The sequence below is a fragment of the Hemiscyllium ocellatum genome, chromosome 3, assembly GCF_020745735.1.
Source record: "Hemiscyllium ocellatum isolate sHemOce1 chromosome 3, sHemOce1.pat.X.cur, whole genome shotgun sequence".
Taxonomy (NCBI): domain Eukaryota; kingdom Metazoa; phylum Chordata; class Chondrichthyes; order Orectolobiformes; family Hemiscylliidae; genus Hemiscyllium; species Hemiscyllium ocellatum.
The window spans coordinates 102201536-102228543 of NC_083403.1; the positions used below are offsets into that span (position 1 = coordinate 102201536).

Genomic DNA, 27008 nt, shown 5'->3' on the forward strand with positions numbered 1-27008 from the left:
TGTGATGGTATGTGTCATCAACAGGAGCGTCATGCAGCACCTACTCAGCAATGACCAGCTTGGGTTCTGGCAGGGCCATTCAGCTCCTGACCTCATAACAGCCTTGGTTAAAACATGGACAAAAGAACTCAATTCCAGAGGTGAGAGGAGAGTGACTGCCCCAGGCATCAAGGGCATATTTGACTAAGTGTGGTATCAAGAAGCCCTAGCAAAACTAGAATGAATGGGATTCAGGGAGAATATACAACACTGGTTAGAGTTACACCTGACAAAAAAAACAGTATGACTGGTTTACTGGAAATCAATCATCTCAGCTCCAGGATCTCAGCAAGAGTTTCTGAAGGTCGTGTCCTAGGCCAAAGTTGCTTCATCAACAACCATCCCTCCACCTTAAGTCAGATGAGGGGATGTTCACCAAGGATTACATAATATCAAGCAGCATTTATGATTCCTCAGGTACTGACAGTCCATGCCCAAATGCAGCAGGACTGACAAATGGCAAATAGCATACATACCTCAACAGCCAGGCAACAACCAGCTCCAACAAGAGAAAATCTAATCATTGTCCCTTGATATTCAACAGCATTCCCATTGCTGAATCACCCACTATCAACATTCGAGAGTTACCGTTGACCTGAAATGGAAACGGACTAGCCATATAAACATTATGGACCTAAGAGGAGGTCAGAGGCAAGGAAGCCTGCAACAAATAACTCACCTCCTGTCTCCCCAGATGCTGTCCACCACCTAAAAGGCACAAGTCATGAATGTGATGGAATACTCCCCATTTGCCTTGATGAGAGAAGCTTCAACAACATTCAGAAAGTTTAACACTTTTCAGGGCAAAGTAGCGTACTTGATTATCATCTCAAACATTTACTTCTTCGACCACAGAATACAGCAGCAGCAGTGTGTACCATCTACAAAATGCAAGGGACTGCTGCACCTTTTAAAAAACAAGCTATCTTCACTTATTGCAAGTGCTGTTTACACTGTTGCTTGTTCCAGCAAATGGACTGTGGTCAGGGATTGTGTATGAAGGGAGGTTTGGTCAGCAACAATTAGCTGATTGGTCTGTGTGTTGTCCATGACAAAGGCCTTCTGCCTGCAACAGCTACATGATTGGATCCCAAGCATCTGAACAGCTTATGGGTGTGAATGATACAGCAGAAGCCTTCAGATCTCTGAAAAGGGAGGTGCTGTCTTTAATTTGCAGAAATAAACACCTAAAATCTAAAACGTATCAGTTTATTTTCCCTCATCAGCTGCTATAAGCTGTGGCTTTTAGTCAATAAGTCAGAGATGTTATAATTGTAAACCTGTCTCTGTATGCCTCCTCTACCCAAACAAAAACACTTTGAGAAGGGAGATCAACAAGGTCCAAGGCCTGACAAACAAAACGGATCATCTCAGTGAACTCTTGTACTAGGACCGCTGAAATGCCTTCCCAATTTTTACTTCCACTCAAAACACCAATTTTGTGTGGTGTCTGCCTGTATGTAGAGACACTTTTACAAGGAGATTAGAATTTTAACCTTGAGAGTTGAATGTCGAGAGTTCACAGTTGTTTACTTATAGCTAGAATTTATGTATTTGTAATATGCAGCAATTCTTATTGGTACAGAATGCTGGTCTGTATTCTCTGTTAACTTGCGTATAAGACGACAGGTAAACTGGAGAGTTTTGCACACTTTGATACAAGCTTTAATTCAGTGACAATTCCAGTAACAGAGGGGCTTGATTTCCAGTGTGATATGGCAATGGATTATTAAACAGAAACCTGTCCACGCAAGCAGCTGCAGAGCTGTGAAAACTATTTTCATAGTTTCTGTCTCAATCATAAACCATGTCAACATTGAAGATTAGATTGGACACACAGTTGAAAGGAAAGAGGTTAAACGGACATGGCACTGATCAACTGAACATAAAGATTATTTGTTGACAATGAATGCATTTTAAACGACCATAAATTGTTTTAAAAGCTTTACTTTTGTGCTTGAACTTCAAAATGAAATGAGCTTTGTCGGGCTAAAACCCATGATACAAATTAAATACATTACTGGAAACTCCCAATTATCAATTATTAGAACGGAGCTCAAACACCATTCTCCTGGATCTCATACCCTTGCATTGTATTGATCTTGCAATCAACAAAAAAAAAGGACATGATATGTATCCCCAGCAGGGTCTGCTAAACACAGGAAGCTATCAAAATTGGTTATGTCTGAAATCAGGTTAATAGCTTACTACCTAACTAATGCAATGAAAAATGATTTTCACCAGGGGAAAACATTCCAGTAAGTAATGCGACTTAACTTTGATGGATACATCAGAAGACCAAAACACTTGTAGTCTTTAAAAGGCTTTAATTGTATATTTCTGAAGCTTTCCCTCAGTCTGGTAAAAGACAAATCTGCTGTTAACATTAAGTCAGTCTACTAACAATCTTTTATTCAAACTCACCCAGACCCCAGGCATAGCTAAGCCTATCTTAAGTCCAAGTTTCCTCGAAGCCTAGTTCTGAAATAAACCTTGTTTGCGATTGACAAGTGACCAACCTTATAATGCTAAGCCTTTGTCACCTTTACAGTCATAGAGTCATAGAGATGTACAGCATGGAAACAGACTCTTCAGTCCAACCCGTCCATGCCGACCAGATATCCCAACCCAATCTAGTCCCACCTGCTAGCACCCGGCCCATATCCCTCCAAACCCTTCCTATTCATATATACATTCAAATGCCTCTTAAATGTTGCAATTGTACCAGTCTCCACCACACCCTCTGGCAGCTCATTCCATACACGTACCACCCTCTCCGTGAAAATGTTGCCTCATAGGTCTCTTTTATATCTTTCCCCTCTCACCCTAAACCTATGCCCTCTAGTTCTGGACTTCCCGATCCCAGGGAAAAGACTTTGTCTATTTATCCTATCCATGCCCCTCATGATTTTATAAACCTCTACAAGGTCACCCCCCCTCAGCCTCCAACGCTCCAGGGAAAACAGACCCCGGCCTGTTCAGCCTCTCCCTGTAGCTCAGATCCTCCAACCCTGGCAACATCCTTGTAAATCTTTTCTGAACCCTTTCAAGTTTCACAACATCTTTCTGATAGGAAGGAGACCAGAATTGCACATAATATTCCAACAGTGGCCTAACCAACGTCCTGTACAGCCGCAACATGACCTCCCAACTCCTGTACTCAATACTCTGACCAATAAAGGAAGGCATACTAAATGCCTTCTTCACTATCCTATCTACCTGCGACTCCACTTTCAAGGAGCTATGAACCTGCACTCCAAGGTCTCTTTGTTCAGCAACACTCCCTAGGACCTTACCATTAAGTGTATAAGTCCTGCTAAGATTTGCTTTCCCAAAATGCAGCACCTTGCATTTATCTAAATTAAACTCTATCTGCCACTTCTCAGCCCACTGGCACATCTGGTCCAGATCCTGTTGTAATCGGAGGTAACCCTCTTCACTGTCCACTACACTTCCAATTTTGGTGTCATCTGCAAACTTACTAACTGTGCCTCTTATGCTCGCATCCAAATCATTTATGTAAATGATAAAAAGTAGATGGCCCAGCACCAATCCTTGTGGCACTCCACTAGTCACAGACCTCCAGTCTGAAAAACAAACCTTCACCACCACCCAGTGTCTTCTACCTTTGAGCCACTTCTGTATCCAAATGGCTAGTTCTCCCTGTATTCCGTGAGATCTAACCTTGCTAATCAGGCTCCCATGGGGAACCTTGTCGAAAGCCTTACTGAAGTCCATATAGATCACATCTACTGCTCTGCCCTCAATCTTCTTTGTTACCTCTTCAAAAAAACTCAATCAAGTTTGTGAGGCATGATTTTCCACGCACAAAGCCATGTTGACTATCCCGAATAAGTCCTTGCCTTTCTAAACACATGTACATCCTGTCCCTCAGGATTCCCTCCAACAACTTGCCCAACACTGAGGTCAGGCTCACCAGTCTATCATTCCATGGCTTGTCTTTACCACCCTTCTTAAACAGTGGCACCACGTTTGCCAACCTCCAGTCTTCTGGCACTTCACCTGTGACTATCGATGATACAAATATCTCAGCCAGAGGCCCAGCAATCACTTCTCTAGCTTCCCACAGAGTTCTCGGGTACACCTGATCAGGTCCTGGGGATTTATCCACCCTTAACCATTTCAAGACATCCAGCACTTCCTTCTCTGTTTTCTGCACATTTGGCAAGATGTCACCATCTATTTCCCTACAGTCTATATCTTCCATATCCTTTTCCACAGTAAATACTGATGCAAAATATTCATTTGGTATCTCCCCCATTTTCTGTGGTTCTTTGAGGGGCCCTATTCTCTCCCATGTTACCCTTTTGTCCTCAACATATTTGTAAAAACTCTTTAGATTCTCCTTAATTCTATTTGCCAGAGCTATCTCTTGTCCCTGTTTTGTCCTCCTGATTTCCCTCTTAAGTATACTCCTACTTTCTTTGCACTCTTCTAAGGATTCACTCGATCTATCCTGTCTGTACCTGACATATGCTTCCTTCTTTTTCTCAACCGAACCCTCAATTTCTTTAGTCATCCAGCATTCCCTATACCTACCAGCCTTCCTTTCACCCTGACAGGAATATACTTTCTCTGGATTCTTGTTATCTCATTTCTGAAGGCTTTCCATTTTCCATCCGTCCCTTTACCTACCAACATCTGCCTCCAATCAGCTTTCGAAAGTAAAAATAAATCCTGCAACACATGCCTTGGTTTGCTGAAAAAATCTGAATCTGAGTTTCCATAGAAAGACTGATGAAAACTGGACATTTACTTTCTGGAGTGGCATTCATGTGATTTCACAATTGCATCTTTGCTTTATAATCTATTCTTAATCATAAGTAAGTTCATTGCTCCTTGAAAGTGGAGTCATTGGGAGAGAGGTCTGTGAAGGCGGCTTTCAGTATGCTTGCTTCATCGATCTGAGCAATGAGTATAGAAGTTGGGACATCTTGATGTAGCTAGCTGTAAAGATGTTGGTAAGGTCACATTTGGCATATTGTGTGCAGTTCTGGTCACCCTACCATGGAAAAGATACGATTAAACTAGATGAAGTGCAGAAAAGATTTACTGGATGCTACCTTGTCTGAAAGGTTGGATAGACTGGGACTTCTTTCCCTGGAGTATAAGAGTCTGAGAGGTGACCTTATAGAAGTCTATAAAATCATGACAGGCCTAGATAAGGTAGATAGCCAGTAGTGTTTCCCCTTGGTAGGGGAGTATAAAACTCAAGGACATAAGAGGAGGAAGATACACAAGGGTCCAGAGGGACAACTTTTTCACACAGAGGGTGGTGAGTGTCTGGAATGGGTTGCCAGAGGTAATGGCGAAAGTGAGTACAATTTTTTTCATTTAAGAAACATTTAGACAGGTACATGGATGGGATAGATATGTAGGGATAGGGACCAAATGCAGGCAAATTAGACTGTTTAATTGTGAAAACTGGATTGCATGGGCAAGTTGGGCAAAGGGCCTGTTTCCATACAATAGATCTGTATGACTCTAAATACATTCCTTTCTTTGTCTCCTTCCTTGTACACTTGTCTATGTGCATGTGTTATGACAATCATTTCCAGATTTAATAAACGAATAAACCATATGTCAGATTTAACCCTAAATAGTTTACTGTGGGTCACTTTAAAACTTCAACTGCACCAATAGAGATCTTGAGGGAAAACATGCATACACTGTTTGAAGGAGAAAGAATAAAATAGCTCTGCATACGTACAGGGAAATTTTCTTAAAAAGTTCAATTTACTTCTCTCTTCTAACGTACAAAGGTAAATGCTGACAAGAACTGGTTGAGCTTAGCGATTGGTTTCTATGTTGTAATTTCAATACATGTATGCGCTGTGTGACTTTGACACAGTTTAACATTGCCTTAGAAATGTTATGGTCCAAACTTTGGGATCCCAATTGAATCAAATGTTAGAGCAGAGAAGCAAGCCATTTAAGTAATTCGACATGTACCTCTTCTGCAGTGGGAGGAACTCTCCTCGTACAGCCTGTGGGTGACAGCATGCTTGTCTTAATCTCAGCAAGGGATACAAAATGGAACTAACTGTCCGCCTGTCCAAACTGCTCAACTTGGTATTCCAATCGAAAATCTTCCTCAGCTTTTGCAGTGCATCCTGGGAGCAAATCTCATGCTGCCGATGGTAAAAGTGTCTTTCTACTGGTGAAAATCGTAGCCAGTGAACTTCTTCGGTCTGAGGTGGGATCTGGATCTGGGAGAAAAGCAGCACACAAGAAATGCCGAGTTTATTGATCAAACCCATGAACACTCGGACAAAACTGAATGGTTTCATAGAAACATTCACAATTGCATCCTGGAATTTAGAGGTGGCATTCCACTGTAGCTAGCAGAGAAAGTGGTGAAAGAATAATGATTCAATTCCCAGTATTCCTACATGCTTTATGCTGAATATTATGTGTAAAATTAGATGAACAACACCTCAGTAGAACAGCCAAATAAATGGTTAATCAGAGATTGGGACACTATAATAAGGGATTATCAAATTTCAGACAAAAGTAATATAGAAAACTCACCGCTCAATGCTTGAACTGGGTAGAAAATAACAAATCACCCAAACCGTAGCATAGCAGTGTTACAACTTCCCTCAACTAAATCCATTCAGTCAGCACAGCAGTGTACAGCCCAGCTTCTTACTATATCTCGAGTCTTGTGAGAGGTGCCCATATTAACTGTTCGCTCTGTCTATGTCAATTGTAAAATTATGAAACTATTTGTTCTGGTGCATGTTTTCTCACATTAATTACATTACTGGGTTAAAAACTGAACTGTACTGTACTCATCTTGCAGCAGTGTAATAGGTGGAATGATGCCAACATATTGACTAACATCCTTTGCCTCAAGATACCGGAGAACCTCTGACCTGAAAACTGGATTGTGACATTTTGCAGGTGCTCTTGGCAGCCAAATAATAATAAAAAAAGACTTTAGTGTCTTTACATGGGTAAATGAGGAACATAACCCATAATTTTGGCACTCCCCCATACTGTCTCAGTGGGAACAGTGTGTATCAACTAGGTAGACATTGGGCCTAACATGGCTTGAATTCATTTTGAGCTAAAGTTGTCAGGTAAAGGAGCTAGGAAGATTAAGGAGACTGAATTAATAGCTGCAATTGTCCATGTGTCCATCTCAACCAGGATTTAGTCAAGGACAGTGCTGGCAAGGCAAGAAGCCCGAAAATCATTGCTACTGAAGTGTGAGTTTGTCATGGAGGGCATGACAGAGACTGACAACTTGCCCAGATTATTTAGGTCAAAGTTTACCTTATAACCTGCTGAGAGCTTCCTTGTTTGGCTTTTGCATTCTCCCCCACCATCTCAAAGTATTTCTGCTAACATTTACACAGACACTGGTACCTGATCAAGCACATCTTTTTTTGCTGTTCTCCACATGATTTTTGCGATAAGGGTGTACATTGGAATTGGATTCTTCCTGCAGTAAGGTTGGTATAGAAGTTGGTCCCACCAGTGTTTAACCCAGTAAGGGTCTACACCCAAAAACAAAACTAATCCATACAAGTCTGAGGGAAAAATGAGAAATATGTCAGGCACATCATTGGCAAAAGTTAAACAAAAATGAAAGCAATTTGACTGACTCAGCATATGTACCTTTTCAAAAGCCCAAAATAAATCCTGATAGCCCCGTTAGTATCTAACTAACTTGAAAACAATATTTCCCATTTAACACATTGACACTCCCTGCACTCCTGTGCAACACTCAGCATACTCCTGTCAAAAATCACTATTTCATTCGCAGTGTTGACCCATTTATTGAAAGAAATAGGTATACAAACAAAATACAGAAACCTTCGGTCCATAATAATAACTAATTATCTTAAGATCGAATTAGTAACACAAGTAACAAAAAAAGCAAGGATTTCAAGAATATGTATGTTACTGCTCTAATCAGAATATTTAGAGTCCAATAAGGATAAAGGATTATTCTAGTTCTAGTAAATTAAAGAAAGTAGAAAATGGGCGGCACAGTGGCTCTGTGGTTAGCACTGCTGCCTCACAGCATCAGGGTCCCAGGTTCAATCCCAGCCCTGGGTAACTGTCCGTGTGGAGTCTGCACATTCTCCCAGTGTCTGAGTGGGTTTCCTCTGGGTACTCCAGTTTCCTCCCACAGTCCAAAGATGTGCAGGTCAGGTGAACTGGCCATGTTAAATTGCCCATAGAGTTAGGTGCATTAGTCAGAGGGAAATAGGTCTGGGTGGGTTACTCTTCGGAGGGTTGGTGTTGGGCCATAGGGCTTGTTTCTAGACTGTAGGGCTTGTTTCTAGACTGTAGGTAATCTGATTAAAACATCTGATTTTTAAAAAATGCAAATACAGGGCAACACTTTGAAACAACACCCATAACACAATTACATGTGAATTACCAACTGAAGGAGGGAATTATTTGTTAACGGTAAAGTTAAAAATCACAACACCATTCTCCCCCACCACTTCAAAATATTTCTGCTGACATCTACACGGACACTGGTACCTGATCAAGCACATTTTTTTAAGCTGTTCTCCATATGATTTTTGCAATGAGGAAATCTAGGTTTGTTCAATATATTGTCTCAGTTACATGACACTGTAATCTTTTGCTATAAATTCTGTGTCTTATTAGTCTGCTCCACAGCTCCCTGATGAAGAAGCAATGCTCCAAAAGTTAGTACTTCCAAATAAACCTGTTAGACTATAACCTGGTGTTGTGTGATTTATAATTTTGTCCATCCCAGTCCAACACCAGCACCTCCACATCATAGTTAAAGGTAGGTTGCCCCAAAAGATATTGCAATAATGGATACGTTGCAGATAAAGATTTTGAAATAGTATGTATTGTGGAATAATTTTTTAAGAGGATGCCATTCAAATCATTTTACTAGCACTTGTTCTTAAAGGAATTATCAAATTAACCCCATCTACCTGCCCATTCCTTGTAGCCCTGCAAATGTTTCTACTTCACGTGCTTATCCAATTTGGAATTTACTACTGCAGATGTTACCACTACCCTTTCAGGTTATGCATTTCAGATTAAAACAACTTGCTGCAGAATTCTCTCTCTTAGATCACGTGTGATTATTTTGTAATTATCATAAATTTGTTTCTTCTGATTACCAGTCCTCCTGTCACTGAGAGTTTCTCTTATTTATTTCACCAAAGTCCTTCATGATCCATGAATGACTGCAGGTTTTCCAATCTCTCAACCATAACTGAGATCTTTCACCCTGGCACTATTCTAGTAAATGCATTTTGAACCTTCTCTTAAGGCCTTGATATCTTTCCTAAAGGTGTGCTGTCCAGAAGTGAACACAGTCCTGCAGCCATCACTTAATCAGTGTTGTCTAACTTCCTTGATTTTAGAAGTCTCAATACCACCACTTATAAAGACAAGAATCTCACATGCCATTTTAGTAGCTGGCTAAATGCATTCTGCCATCTTTAAAGTATTGTGTATGTGTAACGTCAAGAATTTCCTAGTCCTGTACCCATTTCAATCTTGCACCACTTAGATAAAAACAATCTATCTCATTTCTACTATCAGAATGAAACACTTTGCACTTCACCAGTCTATATTTTTTATTATACTTCTCAGTTTTCTATCATCTACACAATGTGAGATTATGTCCTGCATATCCATGACCAGGTCATTAATATGTGTAATAATCTGCACTGGTTCCAACACCGAAGCCCAAGAGAGAATTTCACACTACCCTCCAGTCAGAAAAACAAGCATTCATAACAAGTCTCTGTTTTCTTAGCCAATTTTATATCCATACTGTTATCAGAATTTTTAAAAAGCTATATTAGACTTGAAATACTATTTCTTGCCCCACAAATGCTGTCAAATCTGCTGAGTTTCTCCAGCACTTCCTGTTTTCATTTCACATTTCCATCATTCACAGTCTTTTTCTTTTGTTTTGTTGACAAGAGTTTCTGCAATCTCCAACTTTACATCCTCAGTAACATACAATGCAACCCAGCGAGGCTGGTGATCATTTCTTCAGAGGCCTCCAAAAAAGCCTTTTACATTAAATTGAGAATAGCAAATTTCAGAGGGTTCCAGCTTTACTTACATTAATAGTGAGCTCGGACAAGGCAATAGGATTACATATCTGCTCTAACTCTTGGGTAGCTATAAAACCAAGATCTTTAACACCACCTTCCCAATTCAGCTCACCTCCATCCCTAAAACCAATACCCTGACCCAAGTCATTCTCCACCCCCAGCCCCCAATCTAAAGAGCCCACAAACCCAAGCTGACACCCTCAATAGCCCCTAACTTGCCCATGCTCCTGACAATAAGTCTCACCCACCTGCTATTCTATCCCCTCACTTACTCACCTGCCAACCTATCCTCTCAACCACCCATCTACCACCCTACTCCCTCAGCCAATCACCTTTTCTGCATTGTTTGTCAAAGTGTCTTTTGGATTTTTAAACCCAAGAATAGAGCAGTTACTACAAAACAAGTTTTGTGGCTTGGTCTCCCATGCTGATCCTGCACTGTAATAGATGGCTCCAGATCAGGTATACGCCAAGCTTCTCAAGAGGCCCTGCAAAACCCAGCAAAAAACGTGGACCTCCAAATGAGGAAAAATGAAATAAGGTGGCAATCCTTTATTGACTGCCACTCCTCAGAAGATTTGGCCCTCTGTCTTTAGCCATTCAGGGAAATTTAACTTTGGATGCTCTTCATTTCCCATTGCTTGTTAATAAGTGTAAGGTACATGAGTAGTGATCCATGGTTATTTTTCTGTCTGGAACAATGATTTACCCAAGAGGTAGGATCTCGAAATTTTATTTACACAGCCGATCTGAATTAGAGATTTGGGGGAACAATATTGAAATTGATATGGGTCAGACAAAAGAAAAGAACATTAATAAATACAAACAGGACTACAATTCAGTTCAGACAGACTTGAACAAGACTCAGCTGATTTCTGCCAAATGAAACAGAATGCAGACAAAAGGTAAATGAGAACATTTTGCATGAAAGAACTACAATGAAACATTTACAGGAAACTGAGAGGCTTGAACAGTAGAGCTGCAGGGAGACTTAGAAAATCAAATAAATAAATCTTCACACGTTGAATGTAAGGATTAACAGCCTGAGACACATCACACATGATGGAGTACTGGGCATACATACAGCACTTCCAAAATCACGCATTCACCACGTACTGCAGGCTTCTGTCACCTTCCATTCTAACATGAATGATCCTCTCTTAAAGCTGCAATTGAAATCTGAACTCATTGATTTAGTCTATTGAGAAAAAATTTGAATCAACTGCACTTCAGGACCAAACTTCCTCTAAGAGTGAATTCCTGGTGAGGATAAACAATTTATTCATCTTTCCCACGACAGCTTCATGCACACCAGGCTAATCGACTGGTAATTAAGTCTAGTTTACTGAATCTAATGAGGGCTCATGAGATGCAGTGATAATATTGTACCTATGAAACAGGAGACCTTAGTTCAGGTCCCATCTGCTCCAAAGGTATATTGTATCATTCCTTTAGGAGAAAGTGAGGACTGCAGATGCTGGAGATCAGAGCTGAAAATGTGTTGCTGGAAAAGCGCAGCAGGTCAGGCAGCATCCAAGGAGCAGGAGAATCGACGTTTTGGGCTTAGCCCTTCTTCAGGAATGAGGAAAGTGTGCCATGCAGGCCAAGATAAAAGGTAGGGAGGAGGGACTTGGGGGAGGGGCGTTGGAAATGCGATAGGTAGAAGGAGGTTAAGGAGAGGATGATAGGCTGGAGTGGGGGTGGGGGTGGGGGCGGAGAGGTGAGGAAGAAGATTGCAGGTTAGGAAGGTGGTTCTGAGTTTGAGGGTTGGGACTGAGACAAGGTGGGGGGAGGGGAAATGAGGAAACTGGAGAAATCTGAGTTCATCCCTTGTGGTTGGAGGGTTCCTAGGCGGAAGATGAGGTGCTCTTCCTCCAACCGTCGTGTTGCTATGGTCGGACAATGGAGGAGTCAAAGGACCTGTATGTCCTTGGTGGAGTGGGAGGGGGAGTTGAAGTGTTGAGCCATGGGGTGGTTGGGTTGGTTGGCCCGAGTGTCCCAGAGGTGTTCTCTGAATCATTCCGCAAGTAGGCGGCCTGTCTCCCCAATATAGGAGGAGGCCACATCAGGTGAAGCGGATCCAGTAAGTGATGTGGGTGGAGATGCAGGTGAATATGTGGCGGATATGGAAGGTCCCTTGAGGCCTTGTTGGGAAGTGGGGGTGGGGGGGTGGGGGGAGGTGTGGATGCAAGTTTTGCATTTCTTGCGGTTGCAGGGGAAGGTGCCGGGAGTGGAGGTTGGATTGGTGGGGAGTGTGGACCTGACGAGGGAGTCACAGAGGGAGTGGTCTTTTCGGAACGCTGATAGGGGAGGGGAGAGAAATATATCTCTGGTGGTGGGGTCCGTTTGGAGGTGGCGGAAATGACGACAGATGATACGAAGTATATGGATGTTGGTGGGGTGGTAGATGAGGACCAGTGGGATTCTGTCTTGGTGGCGATTGGAAGAGCGGGGCTCAAGGGCAGAGGAGCGGGAAGTGGAGGAGATGAGGTGGAGAGCATCGTCGATCACATCTGGGGGGAAATTGCGGTCTTTGAAGAAAGAGGCCATCTGGATTGTATGGTATTGGAACTGGTCCTCTTGGGAGCAGATGCGGCGGAGACGAAGGAATTGGGAATATGGGATGGCGTTTTTACAGGGGGCAGGGTAGGAGGAGGTGTGGGAGTCGGTCGGTTTATAGTAAATTTCAGGCGACCGAATCAACACGGACATTTACTATAAACTGACCCTCACAGCTACCTAGACTACACCTCCTCCCACCCTGCCCCCTGTAAAAATGCCATCCCATATTCCCAATTCCTTCGTCTCTGCCGCATCTGCTCCCAGGAGGACCAGTTCCAATACCATACAACCCAGACGCCTCCTTCTTCAAAGACCGCAATTTCCCCCCAGACTCGATCAACGATGCTCTCCACCGCATCTCGTCCACTTCCTGTTCCTCTGCCCTAGAGCCCCGCCCCTCCAATCGCCACCAGGACAGAACCCCACTGGCCCTCACCTACCATCCCATCAACCTCCATATACATCGTATCATCTGTCATCATTTCCGGCACCTCCAAACGGACCCCACCACCAGGGATATATTTCCCTCCCCTCCCCTATCAGCGTTCTGAAAAGACCACTCCCTCCGTGACTCCCTCATCAGGTCCACACACCCCATCAACCCAACCTCCACTTCTGGCAGCTTCCCCTGCAACCACAAGAAATGCAAAACTTGCATCTACACCTTCCCCGTACTTCCCTCCAAGGCCCCAATGGATCCTTCCATATCTGCCACAAATTCACCTGCACCTCCACACACATCATTTACTGCATCCTCTACATTGGGGAGACAGGCCACCTACTTGCGGAATGTTTCAGAGAACACCTCTGGGACTCCCGGACCAACCAACCCAACCACCCCGTGGCTCAACACTTCAACTCCTCCTCCCACTCCACCAAGGACATGCAGGTCCTTGGGCTCTTCCATCGCCAGACCATAGCAACAGGACAGCTGGAGGAAGAGCGCCTCATCTTCCGCATAGGACCCCTCCAACCACAAGGGATGAACTCAGATTTCTCCAGTTTCCTCATTTCCCCTCCCCCCTCCTTGTCTCAGTCCCAACCCTTGAACTCAGCAGCACCTTCCTAACCTGCAATCTTCTTCCTGACCTGACGTCTCCGCCCCCGCCCCCACCCCCACCCCCACCCCGGCCTATCACTCTCACTTTAACCTCCTTCTACCTATCGCATTTCCAACGCCCCTCCCCCAAGTCCCTCCTCCCGACCTTTTATCTTAGCCTGCTCGGCACACTTTCCTCATTCCTGAGAAGGGCTCATGCCCGAAACGTCGATTCTCCTGCTCCTTGGATGCTGCCTGACCTGCTGCGCTTTTCCAGCAACACATTTTCAGCTCTGTATCATTCCTCTGGTTGATTAAACACATCTAGCTAAAAATTTACAAATTAGCCCAGTATTCAATCATAATGCTGCTAATCATGCTACTCATGTAATTAATTAAACAAACAATTCAGCACTGTCAATTCTACAGATTCGTTCAGCAAGAAACTACTCTCCCTATATTAAATATCTCAATTCCAAAAATACAAATTACTTTAAATTAAGTGTATGCAATATGTAGGATGGACAAGAAAGATATTAATATCATTGTTAGACTCTTTGAATCACACCAGGTAAACATTTAAAATTCAGAGATTTGTCACCTTCTAAGCTCCTTTGGACTGGAGTTCCTGTGACACACCAACGATTGATGGCACTTAACCGTAGACACATTTCTGCAGCCTAGGAAGAAAAGGCAGGGACATAATGGAGGAGATATTTGTGTGCAGATTTATGCAAAAATTCTGGCTTCACTTTCATTTGTCCTTGCTGGGTTCAGAAGCTGTACATCTCTGAAATACTACCTGTCACAATCACAAAATGTCACAAAACACATTGCTGACAATGAAACATATTTTGCTGAAGTACTGACACTGATGTGAAAATGGAAACGTGGCAACCAGTTTGCTTATAAGAAGCTTCTACTAATAACAATGGGATAATGATCAGTTAACCTGATTTTTTTGTTATGTTGATTAAGAATAAATAGTGACCAGGTCATCAAGACATTGTTCACTGCTCTTCCTTGAAAAAGTGAAGTGTTATCTTTTACATGAGAGGGCAGACGATAGATGTTATGTTTAAGTGTCTGAAGTGAAAATTGAACACATGACCCTTTGGATAAGAGGTGAGAGTGCTACTGATTGTGACAGATCTGAGGGAGATATTTTCTAATCAGCCTTTTCAGAGACGTTTAAACACGCCTCTGGAGCAGGTGGTTCTTGAACCCAAGTCTCCTGGTCCAAAGGTAAGGATGTACAAGAGCCTTCTGAGATAGACCTAACATTTTATGGCAAGATCCTCATCGCCTGTGTGCTGTTAATAGCAAATAGTTTGTCGTAGTTCCAGATACTGCACGTTTGCTGTTGTTACAATGACAAGCCAATATATGTATATAATATATGAATTTTGAACTTTAGTCTTCAAAATATAGAACAAATATCTGGTCTGCTAAATCTATTACCAGAATTCTGCAATCAACACAGCGACATTGGAGTTCAAATTTGGTTCAGAATGATGGGAATAAAAGACCTCCTGTAAAAGTTTAAAAGGGGAGGATTGGGAAAAAAACATTGAAATTGAAAGCAAAGGCTTGCTGCAAATTAACAAACTATCAGATGAACGCTCATGGTCCAACTTCACACTCCAGGTGACAAGGCTCATTTGCAGGAGGCATATGTTAGAAACTTGGACCTGTATTACAAACAATTCTTCAACATTTAGACTAATGGTTGAAAAAAAATCATACAACACACCCAATTTCCCCACCAATACTGTAATTTCCCCATGAGAAACTGATCACTTTGATTATAAGGGTTCTCCCTTCTGCATCCACACCTTAGCGGTGGCACATTCCACCATTTGAGCCTCATCCAGACAGATTCTCCACCATTCCACTGCAACCAACGGGCTTGGGATGGCCATATAGCGCTTCTCTTTGCGTAATCGGCGTCCATCATCACTGTTGCTGTGGGGAATATCGACATAATTTAGCTCTGATCGGAGTACGTCATAGGTTGTAATGACTATTTCATGCTTTGCCAGTGCATGAGGTTGGATAAAGCCATGTCTCTTCACACCTTGGTAAATCTACGGAGGCAAAGTCAGAAATGTGAAGAGGTTACTCTAAGTAATCTAAATGAGAACAGCAACCAGTCAAATTGGAATGGATATAATTGCTCAAGGAGTACTAATTAAATTAACCAGTTTCATTGTAGAAATTTATCCATCAGATGTGTTTTAGTGAAACAAGATTTAAATTATCGAAAAAAATGGGACTTTAATGATAACAGGGATAGTGGGTGATCATGACATCAGAAAGGTGGGCAGGGTGGGGAAGGGAAAGGGTGGTGGATACTCAGCAGGGATGGGGCTAAATAAAGATAAACAGTGGACCACAATGCTGATGTAGATTTTGAACCAGATTTCCTGCACATTCCCAGTTCCATGTTGTGTTTCTAAATCACCTTAATGGCAGTTGCTATCATTATTTAAGATCTGCTGGATAAGGCATGTTTAGACCTAGTTTTCTAAAGTGGGGTTCAAAGCAGCTCCTTCTGCTTTAGATGCCTTATTTGTTGAACAAATGTCCATTTCAGGAATATTCTTTGCACGTCAATTCTTTTTCAATCTCTACAAATACGGTGACTGATATAGCTTAAAATGAACATGTTCTTCCTCCCCATCAAATTGGTGTCTTACACACTCATTTAGCATCAAAAATTCATTGGTCTCCAAATCTTTTCTTGCTAAATCCAACAGCAATTAAGTGCACTGAAAATTATCAAGAGCCAGGACTACAGTAGAACAAATCAGTGGCAAGGATGCAACACTCCAAAGATGCATTCAAAGTGCTTACAAGAGAATCGTTCTTTGTTTGTCTCTATTAGATAGGTACAAGTTAAGTAAGATTGCATGATTAGGAAGGAGAGATCACATCCAAAGCAAGACACAGCCTGAGTGAGTATGGATCTCTGGGATTTTGCAGCAGCGTGGGAATTCAGAGCAAAGGGAAGGACATGCTTTTTGATTTTTTCGGTTCGTAGCTCATAAGGTCTTTTTAACAGGATAAATTGAAACCCAGGATTGGGAGTTCAGCTCAAAGCATAAAGGGATATTATACGAATCTGAAAATTCATTGGTTGCCTATCTATGCTTCTTTAAAGTTAATATTAAAGGAGAAAGATTTTACAGATTAAAAACTAAAGAACAAGTAGGAAATTATACAAAAACAGTTGGTGGAGAAAAGAGTCATGTAGTTGTAGTCAAGGACAGTATAGTCAGTGGAACAGACACTATTCCCTGTGGCCAGGATTGACAATCCCTAAGGTTATGTTGACTGCCCGGTTAAGGATTTCTTATCTGGGCTGCAGAGGAACTTGGTTGGGGAGGGATCCGCTTGACACCCACGCAGGTACCAACAATAATGACAGAATGAGGAAAGAGGTTCTACTGAGGGAACACAAACAGCTAGGCGCTAAATTAAAAATCAGAACCAAAAAGGTAATAATCTACTGTTTACTACTCACGTCTCGAACTAATTCTTGAAAAGTCAGCAAGTTTAAAGAGTTAAATGTGTGACTCAAAAGACTTTGTGGGAATAATGAGTTTGAATTCACGTGACATTGGCACCATTACCGGGAAGGCAGGAGCTATTCCAACGGACCGGGCTCCATCTGAATAGTGAGTGGACCAAGGTCCTGCCAAATCAAATAACTGTAGATAGGGCTTTAAATTAATCAGTAGAGGTGAAAACAGAAACTCAAAGGAAGAAGTGAAGATAGGATGGCAGGTTAGGGACGATTGTTACCAGAAAAGGCAGGGACAGAATGCATGAATTTATATTGCACGAAGGAACCATGACAGTGGAGGGAAATTTGACAATAGAACAATCTAAAGGCCTTGTACTTAATACACAAAGCATTCAGGATAAGATAGACAAATTGACAGTGCAAAGCTTACAAGGAGATCAGAATTAAGAGCTTAATATTCAGAGATATTTGATCTTTCAGAGAAACAGGAAGGTTAGAAAAGATGGTGAACGAGCACTGTTATAAGAGATGAAAGAGTTGTGAGAGAAAGCTAGGCTCGGATGATGTACAGTTCATTTGGGGAGAGGTAAAGAACAGCAAGGGAAAGAAAACAATGGTTGGAATAGTATATTGATCCGCTCCCTACCCCCCCCCCCCCCCCCCCCCCACAAAAAGATAAAACGAGTAACCATTCTATGGAAAAGGCTATAAATCAAATAGATAATATTTAAAATGTAAAAAAAAAGCAATAATGATGATGACTTTAGCCTTCATGTTGATTTGGTCAGTCAAATTAGAAAGGGTAACTATGACAATAACTTCATAGAGGGTATCAGGGATAGTTTTTCTCGAAATATGTCATGGTGCCAAACAGGGAGCAGGCTATCCTGGATGTGGTATAGGAAGCAAGGCAAGCTTAAAAAATTACTTCAGAGTAAAAGATATAAATGATAGAGCGAGAAACTTGGTCATAAAAATTCTAACTTAAATAAAGGGAATTACAATGAAATGAGAATAGAGTTGGCTAAAGTGAACTGGGCAGATAGATTAGCAGGAATGAGAGTAAACAAGCAATGGCAGACATTTAAGAAGGTAATCCATGACTCTGAGCATTAATACATCCCAGTAAGGAAGAAATATGTGAAGAGTGAGATAACTTTCCTGGTTAGACATGGTTAGTTTAAGAAGATATTAAGCTGAAAGAAAAAGCATATAAAGGAGACAAAGGTAAGCAACAGCCCAAAGACTGGAATAAATTCAGAATTCAGCAAAAAAGTAAAAAGATAATAAAGACAGAGAAGACAAATTATCAGGCAAACCAGCAAGAATGTAAAAACTGACAATGCAAGCTTCTTTAAATGGTTAAAAAGGAAGCGAGAGGTCAAAGTGATCATAGGACCTTGAGAAATCAAATCTGAGATGACAGTCATTGGGAGCAAGGAAATGGCAGAGAAGTTAAAAAGATTTTGTGCAGAAGTCTTTATGGTGGAAACATCCCACTAATACTAAAGAATTGGGGGGTGGGGAGAGAGATTAAATATCATCACCATCACTAGAGAAGTATCATAAGTCAAATTAATGAAGCTAAAGGCAGAAAAGTCCCTTGGCCCTGATGGCTTGTATTCTAGGATCCTTAAAAGAGGTAGATAAGAAATTGTGGATGTATTGGCGATTCTGGAGAAGTCCAAGAGCATTGTAAAACTGTTAATGTGACACCCTATTTAAAAGGCAGTTGTGCATCCTGTAACTATAGACCAATTAGACTAACATCTATTTATTAGAAAAGTATTGGAATCAACTATTAAGTAATAGCAGAATATTTGGAGAATCAATCTATTCAAACAAAGTCAGCATGGTTTCGTGAAACTAGCTTAATACAGTTTTTTGAGGAAATCACAACTGAAAAGCATTCAACGAGGTACCTTACAAAATGTTAAGTCATTACAGCCCAAGGTGTTGGAGGTGGTATATTGGCATAGATAGAGGACTGGTTAATGGGCAAGAAATAGCATGTGGGGGTAAGGGTTTCTTCTTCAGGTTGGCAAACTGCAACTAGTGGGACCACAAACTTTCTACAACATGTATTAATACGTTGGAAGAAACAAATGGAACATACAATAGCCAAATTTGCAGATGGCGCAAAATTAGATAGAAAGTCAGACATCAAGAGGGATAGAAACAGTTTTCAAAGAGATGCTGATAGGTTAAGTAAGTGGGCAGAAAACTGGCAAATTGAGAATAATGTGGGAAAATATTCACTTTGCAAGGGAGATCAAAAGAACAGAGTGTTATTTAAACAAAGAAAATTTGCAAAAAGTTGCAACACAAAAGGGACTCAGGGTACTTGTGCATGAAGCACAGAGAGCTCGCACACAGGTGTAGAACATAATCAGGAAGGCTAATGATATACTGGCCCTCATTTTAAGGGGATTGGAGTACAAGTGTAAGGATGTCTTACTGCAGCTGTACAATGTGCTGGAGACATCTGGAGTATTTTGAGCAGCTTTGATCCCCTTATTTAAGGAAATACATCATTTCATTGGAGGCAGTTCAGACAAAGTTCACGAGCTGGTGTTTAATATGGAGGAATTGCCTTATGAGCAAAAGATGAACAGGTTGGCCTCCGCTCAGTGGAATTTAGGAGAATGAGAGGTGACTCTCATTGAAACATATAGGATTCTTAAGGGACTTGAACAGGGTAAATGCTGGCAGGATGCTTCCCCTCATGTAAAACGGAGAACATAGTCAGAGAATAAAGGGGCGCCAATTTAAAACTGAGATGAGAAGCAATTTCTTCTCTCAGAAGATTGAGAAGCTTTGAAACTCCTTGCCGCAAAGCACTGAGAAGTTAATGATTATGTATATTTAAGGCCAAGATAGATAAATTACTGATCAAGGTGAATGGGGAAAATGCAGAAAAGTGGGTATGAGGAATCTTGGATCAGCCATGATCCTAACGAATAGCAGAGCAGGCTCAAGGGATCAGTCTACTCGTGTTCCTATTTCTATGTGAAGAAGAAACAAGTGGGGAAAAAAATAAAGCAGTCACAAAAAAAAGATGAAGGGCTTTAGCCCAAAACGGTCGAATTTCCTGTTCCTTGGATGCTGCCTGACCTGCTGCGCTTTAACCAGCAACACATTTTCAGCTCTGATCTCCAGCATCTGCAGACCTCACTTTTTACATAAAAAAAAGAAAAGCTACATGTTTAAGATTCAAACTTTTTCACATCAGATTCCTTACCAAGATGGAAATGGAAGACAACCTCACATGCCTATTAATTTCATCCACCCACTGATGGCAAATCGAACTGGGTGAGATGATGAGGGTTGCAGATGTCGGCACAGGCTGCATTGTGACAAGACAGTGTGGGCAGTAGAACGGCCTGACCTGTATGTCTTCTTCCTTATAATTTACACATGAAGCATGCTGCCATAAGTGGCACTTCAGACACTGCACCCGCGCTTTATAATCAGCCAGTCCACTTTCTCCACAGATACATTCGAAATGACTCTTTGAATTGTTACAGGCAAGGGGGGCTTTAGAGTGATTTAGTACACCTAGATCTCCTTGAGAATCTCTCTGGAGGCCATCTGGGCAACCTTTATCATTTATTGTCAGCTGCAGAGGATTAATTCCAGTATTCTCCATGCTCCCTTGTCCAGATGGAATCTTCTCGAACTGTCCGTCAGGAACCTCATGTATAGAATCAAAATTCTGTGAGGTTACTGGTAGATTTTCCAAATTTTGGTGTTGCTTAGTTTCCCCACAATCGCCATTTTCATTTTCCAGGAGACACATAAAGGATTCATTTGTCAAAGGGTTGCCAGAGACTGTGGCATTCAGAATGTTGTTGCCTTCTTCTCTTTTCACCTCTTGATCATTATTTGGAAATACATGCACCACATTTTTCACAGGGCTTGGTTTCTAAGCAAAATAATGAGATATAATAAAATAGTATCCATAAAACACATGCAGAAATGCAATGAAAAAAAAACAAAAAGCAAGCTACCAAATACACCTTGTCCATATTTGTATTTACTGCCTGTGATTAAACGCACCTCATCACATTTACGCATCCTGTTTTGTACACCTTTGATACTTTCATTCATCTATCTAACCAGACTAAGGCTAATTTAATCCATATTAACACAGTTTCTGCCTCATCCAACAACTCTGATTGTAAATTCCACAGCCTTGCTACTTTGTGTGGCCTTCTTTGTTGGTCTTAAACTGTTTTATTTAGAATCATAACATCATGAAGTCCTTACAATGCAGAAGCAGGCCATTTGGCCCATTGAGTCCACACCAATCCTCCGAAGAGCATCCCACCCAGCCTCTGCCACAATTTGCCATTGGTAAATCTGAACTATGAAATTTATCAAGCACAACTGTCGCTTTTAAATCTGTCCTGGTTATTTCTAAACATTTTTTCATTACTTATACATGGTCATTTCAGCCTTAAAGACCACAAGGACAGTACTGTGAGCCATTTTGGGCAGACCAACTTACTAAGTTGGCCTTGGAGAGGAATGTACCATAAATTTATCGGAATGCTACTGGAAACCAGTTTCTGGCTACCAAGGCAGTTGGAAATTTCCTAACTAAATTTTTTGTAAAATGTGACTACCACCAGTTGGGTTTGCTGTGGGAAAGAATTGGGTCTAGCAAACCCAGAAGCAGAGCATCGGTGGCAATGGATGTGGGTGAATGCAGATGCAGGCTGATTAAAATAACTGTTTCAGTTCTCTAATTCAGAAACGTTTAGGTCTTCTAGCTTTCAGTTGTCAAGAGTAGCTTCAGTCGCAGTAATTGGCCAAACATTTGGGTTCACCAACTGTGGTCATGATAAATGCTTGGATTACTGCCAAGGCTGACAAGCACATTAATTCGACAGGAGCTCTGATTTGACAACTAAAGTGAATTGTTGACTTTGCCCATTGACAGCGTTATGTACTTATAATAAACTAGCCATTCTGTGAACTCTTTTGCCAAGGTCTTGGTGTTTATTTGGACAAGATTAAGAGGTTTGAAATGGTTAAACCTTCTGTTACTGAAACTACAATTGCCCTGTCTAATTTACACATTTGCAGGATTGTACAAACAAAAGCATTTCGCAAAAAAAGGCTCCTGAATGGTTATATTTTTCCACAGATCATATTGCTGGGTTATTAAATGACTAATTGGTTTAGTAAATAGTACACACCGGGTGAAAGGAAATTAAAGGGTTCACGGAGAGCTTGGAGTCAGCGAAGATTTGGAAGCAATGGCAAGGATGTGGAAATGATGACAGGGATGTGGGTAAAACCATTTAATCAAATCTTTAAAAATTCAGACACTGGGTGGTCAGATGGGCAGATCAGATGGAATTTGGCCTTGAAAAGTGTAAGGTCATGCATATTGGAAAAAGTATCAAGACAAGGGAGTACTCAGTGAATGGCAGCGTACTAGGAAGGTCAGAGGAACAGAGGGATTTTGGGATGCTTGCCCTCAGATTCCTCATCCTGCAATTGTGTAAATTAGACAGAGTAATTGTAGTTTCAGTAACAGAAGGGTTAACCATTTCAAACCTCTTAATATTGTCCAAATAAACACCAAGACCTTAGGCAAAAAGAGTTGACAGAATGGCTAGTTTATTATAAGTACATAAATCTGTCAATGGGCAAAGTCAACAATTCACTTTAGTTGGCAGGACAGGTTAATAGGTTTGTTAAGAAGGCATATGGGATACCTGCTTTCATTAGTTGTGACATCAAGTCTAAAAGCAGGGAGATTATGTTAGAATTGTACATGGCTTTGGTTAGGCCACAGCTGGAGTACCACATGCAGTTCTGCTCACCACCTTCTTAGAAAGGATATGACTGCAGTGGAGCGGGTGCAGAGGTGATTCACCACAGTGTACCTGGATTGGAGCATATTAGCTTTGGAGAGAGTCTGGACAGAAACAGAAAAAAAAAGAAAAGTAGGCTATTCAACTCTTCAGGCCTCCTTTGCCATTCATTCATATCATGTTGATCGTCCAACTCAATAGCATGCCCCTTTTCCTCCATTTCCTTTGGTTCCTTTAGCCTAAAATGTTTTATACAACTACTTCATGAAACCTTTCAATGTTTTGGCCTTGACTAGGTAAAGAAATTTCTCCTCATCTCAGTGCTAAGTGGTTAACTCCACATCCTTAGACTGAGACCCCTGGTTCTGGACTTCCCTGTTATAATTTCACAGGTTTCTATGAGATTCTCATTCATTCTTCTGAATCCCAACTAATGTTATCCTAACCAACTGAACCTCTCTCTGCTCATACATTAGTCCTGCCATCCTTGTAATCAGTCTAGTTAACTTTCGCTATACCTTCTCTATTACAAGAACATCCTTCCTCAGATAACGAGAATAAAAGTGTACACAATATTCTCGAATATGGTCTCACCGAGGCCCTATATAAATGGGGGCGGCACAGTGGCGAGCACTGCTGCCTCACAGCACAAGAGACCCGGGTTCAATTCCCGACTTAGGCGACTGTCTGTGTGGAGTTTGCACATTCTCCCCGTGTCTGCGTGGGTTTCCTCCAGGTGCTCCGGTTTCCTCCCACAGTCCAAAGATGCGCAGGTTAGGTGAATTGGCCATGCTAAATTGCCCGTAGAGTTGGATAAAGGGGTGAATGTAGGGGAATGGGTGGGTGGTGGGTCGGTGTGGACTTGTTGGGCCGAAGGGCCTGTTTCCACACTGTAAGTAATCTAATCTAATCTTTACTGCCAGCTATATCTGCATACTTCTCTTCAATGACTGGTGGGTAGGAGGACACCCAGGTCCCATGCACATTCTCCTCTCTCAAATTTAAGCCATTCATCGCCAGACCATAGTAACACGACGGCTGGAGGAAAAGAACCTCATCTTCTGCCTAGGAACCCTCCAACCACAAGGGATGAACTCAGATTTCTCCAGTTTCCTCATTTCCCCTCCCCCCACCTTGTCTCAGTCCAAACCCTCGAACTCAGCACCACCTTCCTAACCTGCAGTCTTTTTCCTGACCTCTCCGCCCTCACCCCATTCCGGCCTATCACCCTCACCTTAACCTCCTTCCACCTATCACATTTCCAATGCCCCTTCCCCAAGTACCTCCTCCCTACCTTTTATCTTAGCCTGCTTGGCACACTTTCATCATTCCTGAAGAAGGGCTCATGCCCGAAACGTCAATTCTCCTGCACCTTGGATGCTGCCTGACCTGCTGCGCTCTTCCAGCAACACATTTTCATGTCTTAGATGGTGCCAAGTTCTTTAAAGATTGTTTGAGCTGTACTCATCCAGGCAAATGGACAGTACGCAGGTGGTGAATGGGCTTTGGGAGGTCAGGAAGTGAGTTACTCACTGAAAAATCCTCTGCCTGTGACCTATTTTTGCAACTACAGTATTTATATTCTAAGTCAAAATCACTTTCTGGCCAAGGGTTATCCCCAGGATGTTGACAGCGTGGGATTCAGTGATGGGTAAAGGTATTGATGGGGCAAAGGTTAGATTCTGTCTTGCTGGACACGGCCATTGCTTGGAACTTGGGCAGGATGTTCCTTGCCATTTGTGAGCCCAAGGCTTGGGCTTGGCTAGGCTAAATAAGCTTGTTGCAATGTTCAAAAACCAAAAGCTTTCAGTGAATGAAAGTAGACAATACCTGTTTTTCTGATCCATTTCTTTTCACTTCTTCTTTGTAATTCTTTCCTATCCTAAAAGACCCAGCTAATCCATGACCTTTCACTTGTTCGATCATTTGTTCTGCAATAAGTTTGGCTAAAGTCTTCCTGATTAGGTGGCGATTTCGCTGAATATCATATCTGTAGGTGGCAGTGATGTACTTATACATTGCACTGACAGAAATTGCCTTCTTCAACTTCATTTCCTTTATTGCAGTAATTAGCATTTTTCTTAGGCCTACACAAAAATTGAAAGAATTATTACCAACCAAAAATACAAAAAAATTATAATTTGCCACAATCCTTGATTTGTTGTTCAGATGCATTTTGAACTTAATGCTCTTAGTCTGGTTTTCAACCACCTCCTTGACTTCTCCCCTCCCCCATAATTTCCTCCAGTCAGACAACTTTCAGAGACCACTATATTCCTTCAATTCTGCTTACTGATTTCTGATAGTAACTGCTTGACCATGGCAGCCATGCTTTCAGCTATCTAAACCCCATGTTGTAGAATTCCCTCCCTAAAAACTTCTCCACAAAGCAGTGCCCCTGTTCAATTATTTCTTCAAACTCATTTTTAAAGCTTTTTGACATCTGATCTAACAGCTCAAGTGATTTGGTGTCACATTTTATCCAGTACTGCTTCTTTTATGATCCTTGAGCTGGTTAATTACTTTAACAGCCTTAGATAAATGACATTCATGTTGCTCTGCAAGCTTCTTTGTTGCATCTAAGGTACTGTCTACAGTTTTTGAGTCAGATTTTTGTGAAGCTGAATGCTCCAATGGCTTTAAAAATGATGGCTAGGACTCGATTCTGCGACTCCCTATCCCATCCCAGGTACTAGCAATTTTCATTAGTGAGAGATCAGGGTGTGTGTAGCAAATATGTACCCTGCACTCCATACCTGGTCAGTTCTATTGTTGTAATAGGCATCATGCTTAACCTCCATGCTTCCAATTCTCATGGAGATGGGCTAGCTTCTTGAGAACACAGTTTATCACTCCATAAAGAGAACCACGGTCTAGTTTGGGAATGTTTTTAAAGTTATTTCTAAAAAGCTCTCACCAATGCCTGCTACACCACCTCCATGCACACTCATCCAGTATGCACTCATGAACCAATGAATCATATAATTACAAGCAAGACTAAAAAAATACCATCAAGAATGGCAAAATGAAGATTTCTTTTGGAAAGGCTGGCTTCTCTTACAATTTTATAAAAGCATCAATCAGATACAGAGCCTCAGCTCCAACAATAGGAATTTTAGCCCATTTCACATTTGGTAATCCGGTCCAAATAAACAGACATTGAAAAACCCAAAGAACGTCATAGCCTCATAAAATATCAACAAATCAAAGCAAAAGATCCTCAAGGTGTGTAAACAGATCTCCTGCAGATCTAATCCATTAGTGAGTTTTGGAGCTCTGCCAAGCATTCACAACAAAGCCATCTGGGAACTGCATGATCAAAAACAAAAAGGACAGATATCAGACATCTCCACGGCCACATCAAACTGTGTCTAGATTTTGTAGGCCTGATACAATCCTACCCCTATTTTATTAGAGTGAAAAATGCGCATACAGGGAAATTTTCTAACTTATGTGACCCAACTTAATGACAAGTTTGGCCAACAGTCTCCTTACTTAAGGAGGGATGTACTTTGGTTGTAAGAAGTTCAGTAAAGTGGACTAGGCCAATTCCTTGAATTAAAGAATTTCTTATGATGAAAGGTTGAGCAGGTTGGATTTCTCCTCTTTGAAGCTTAAAAGAATGAGAAATTGTCTTATTAATTCTGAGGGGGTGGGCTTAATAGGTTAAATGCTGGGCGATGCCCTTCCCAACTCAGAAACAGGTCAACAACCTTACTGAACTGTGGAACTCAACAAACTAAATGGTTTAGTTCTGCTCCTAGTTATGATTTTATTTTGATCACCGCAACATGGAATTCATTTTGTCATTTCAAAAAACATTGAGTGACCAGAAAAGTCCTCAATGCAGGGACCATGAGCGTGAAAACAGCAAGGGCAAAAACAATGGAAATGAAGAAAGACCAAACTAGTGT

At 41.5% G+C, this 27008-nt stretch overlaps 1 protein-coding gene across 1 annotated transcript in view; it reads right to left on the reverse strand.

Moving 5' to 3' along the window:
• shprh (SNF2 histone linker PHD RING helicase) overlaps positions 1 to 27008 on the reverse strand; it is a 112575-nt gene that overhangs the window by 48452 nt on the left and 37115 nt on the right. The window contains exons 9-14 of the mRNA XM_060852229.1: positions 24925 to 25181; positions 20508 to 21191; positions 15573 to 15824; positions 14339 to 14417; positions 7435 to 7598; positions 6013 to 6269 (exon numbers count right to left, since the gene is read on the reverse strand). Coding sequence (XP_060708212.1) covers positions 6013 to 6269; positions 7435 to 7598; positions 14339 to 14417; positions 15573 to 15824; positions 20508 to 21191; positions 24925 to 25181 — 1693 coding nt within the window. The remainder of the gene's footprint in view (positions 1 to 6012; positions 6270 to 7434; positions 7599 to 14338; positions 14418 to 15572; positions 15825 to 20507; positions 21192 to 24924; positions 25182 to 27008) is intronic.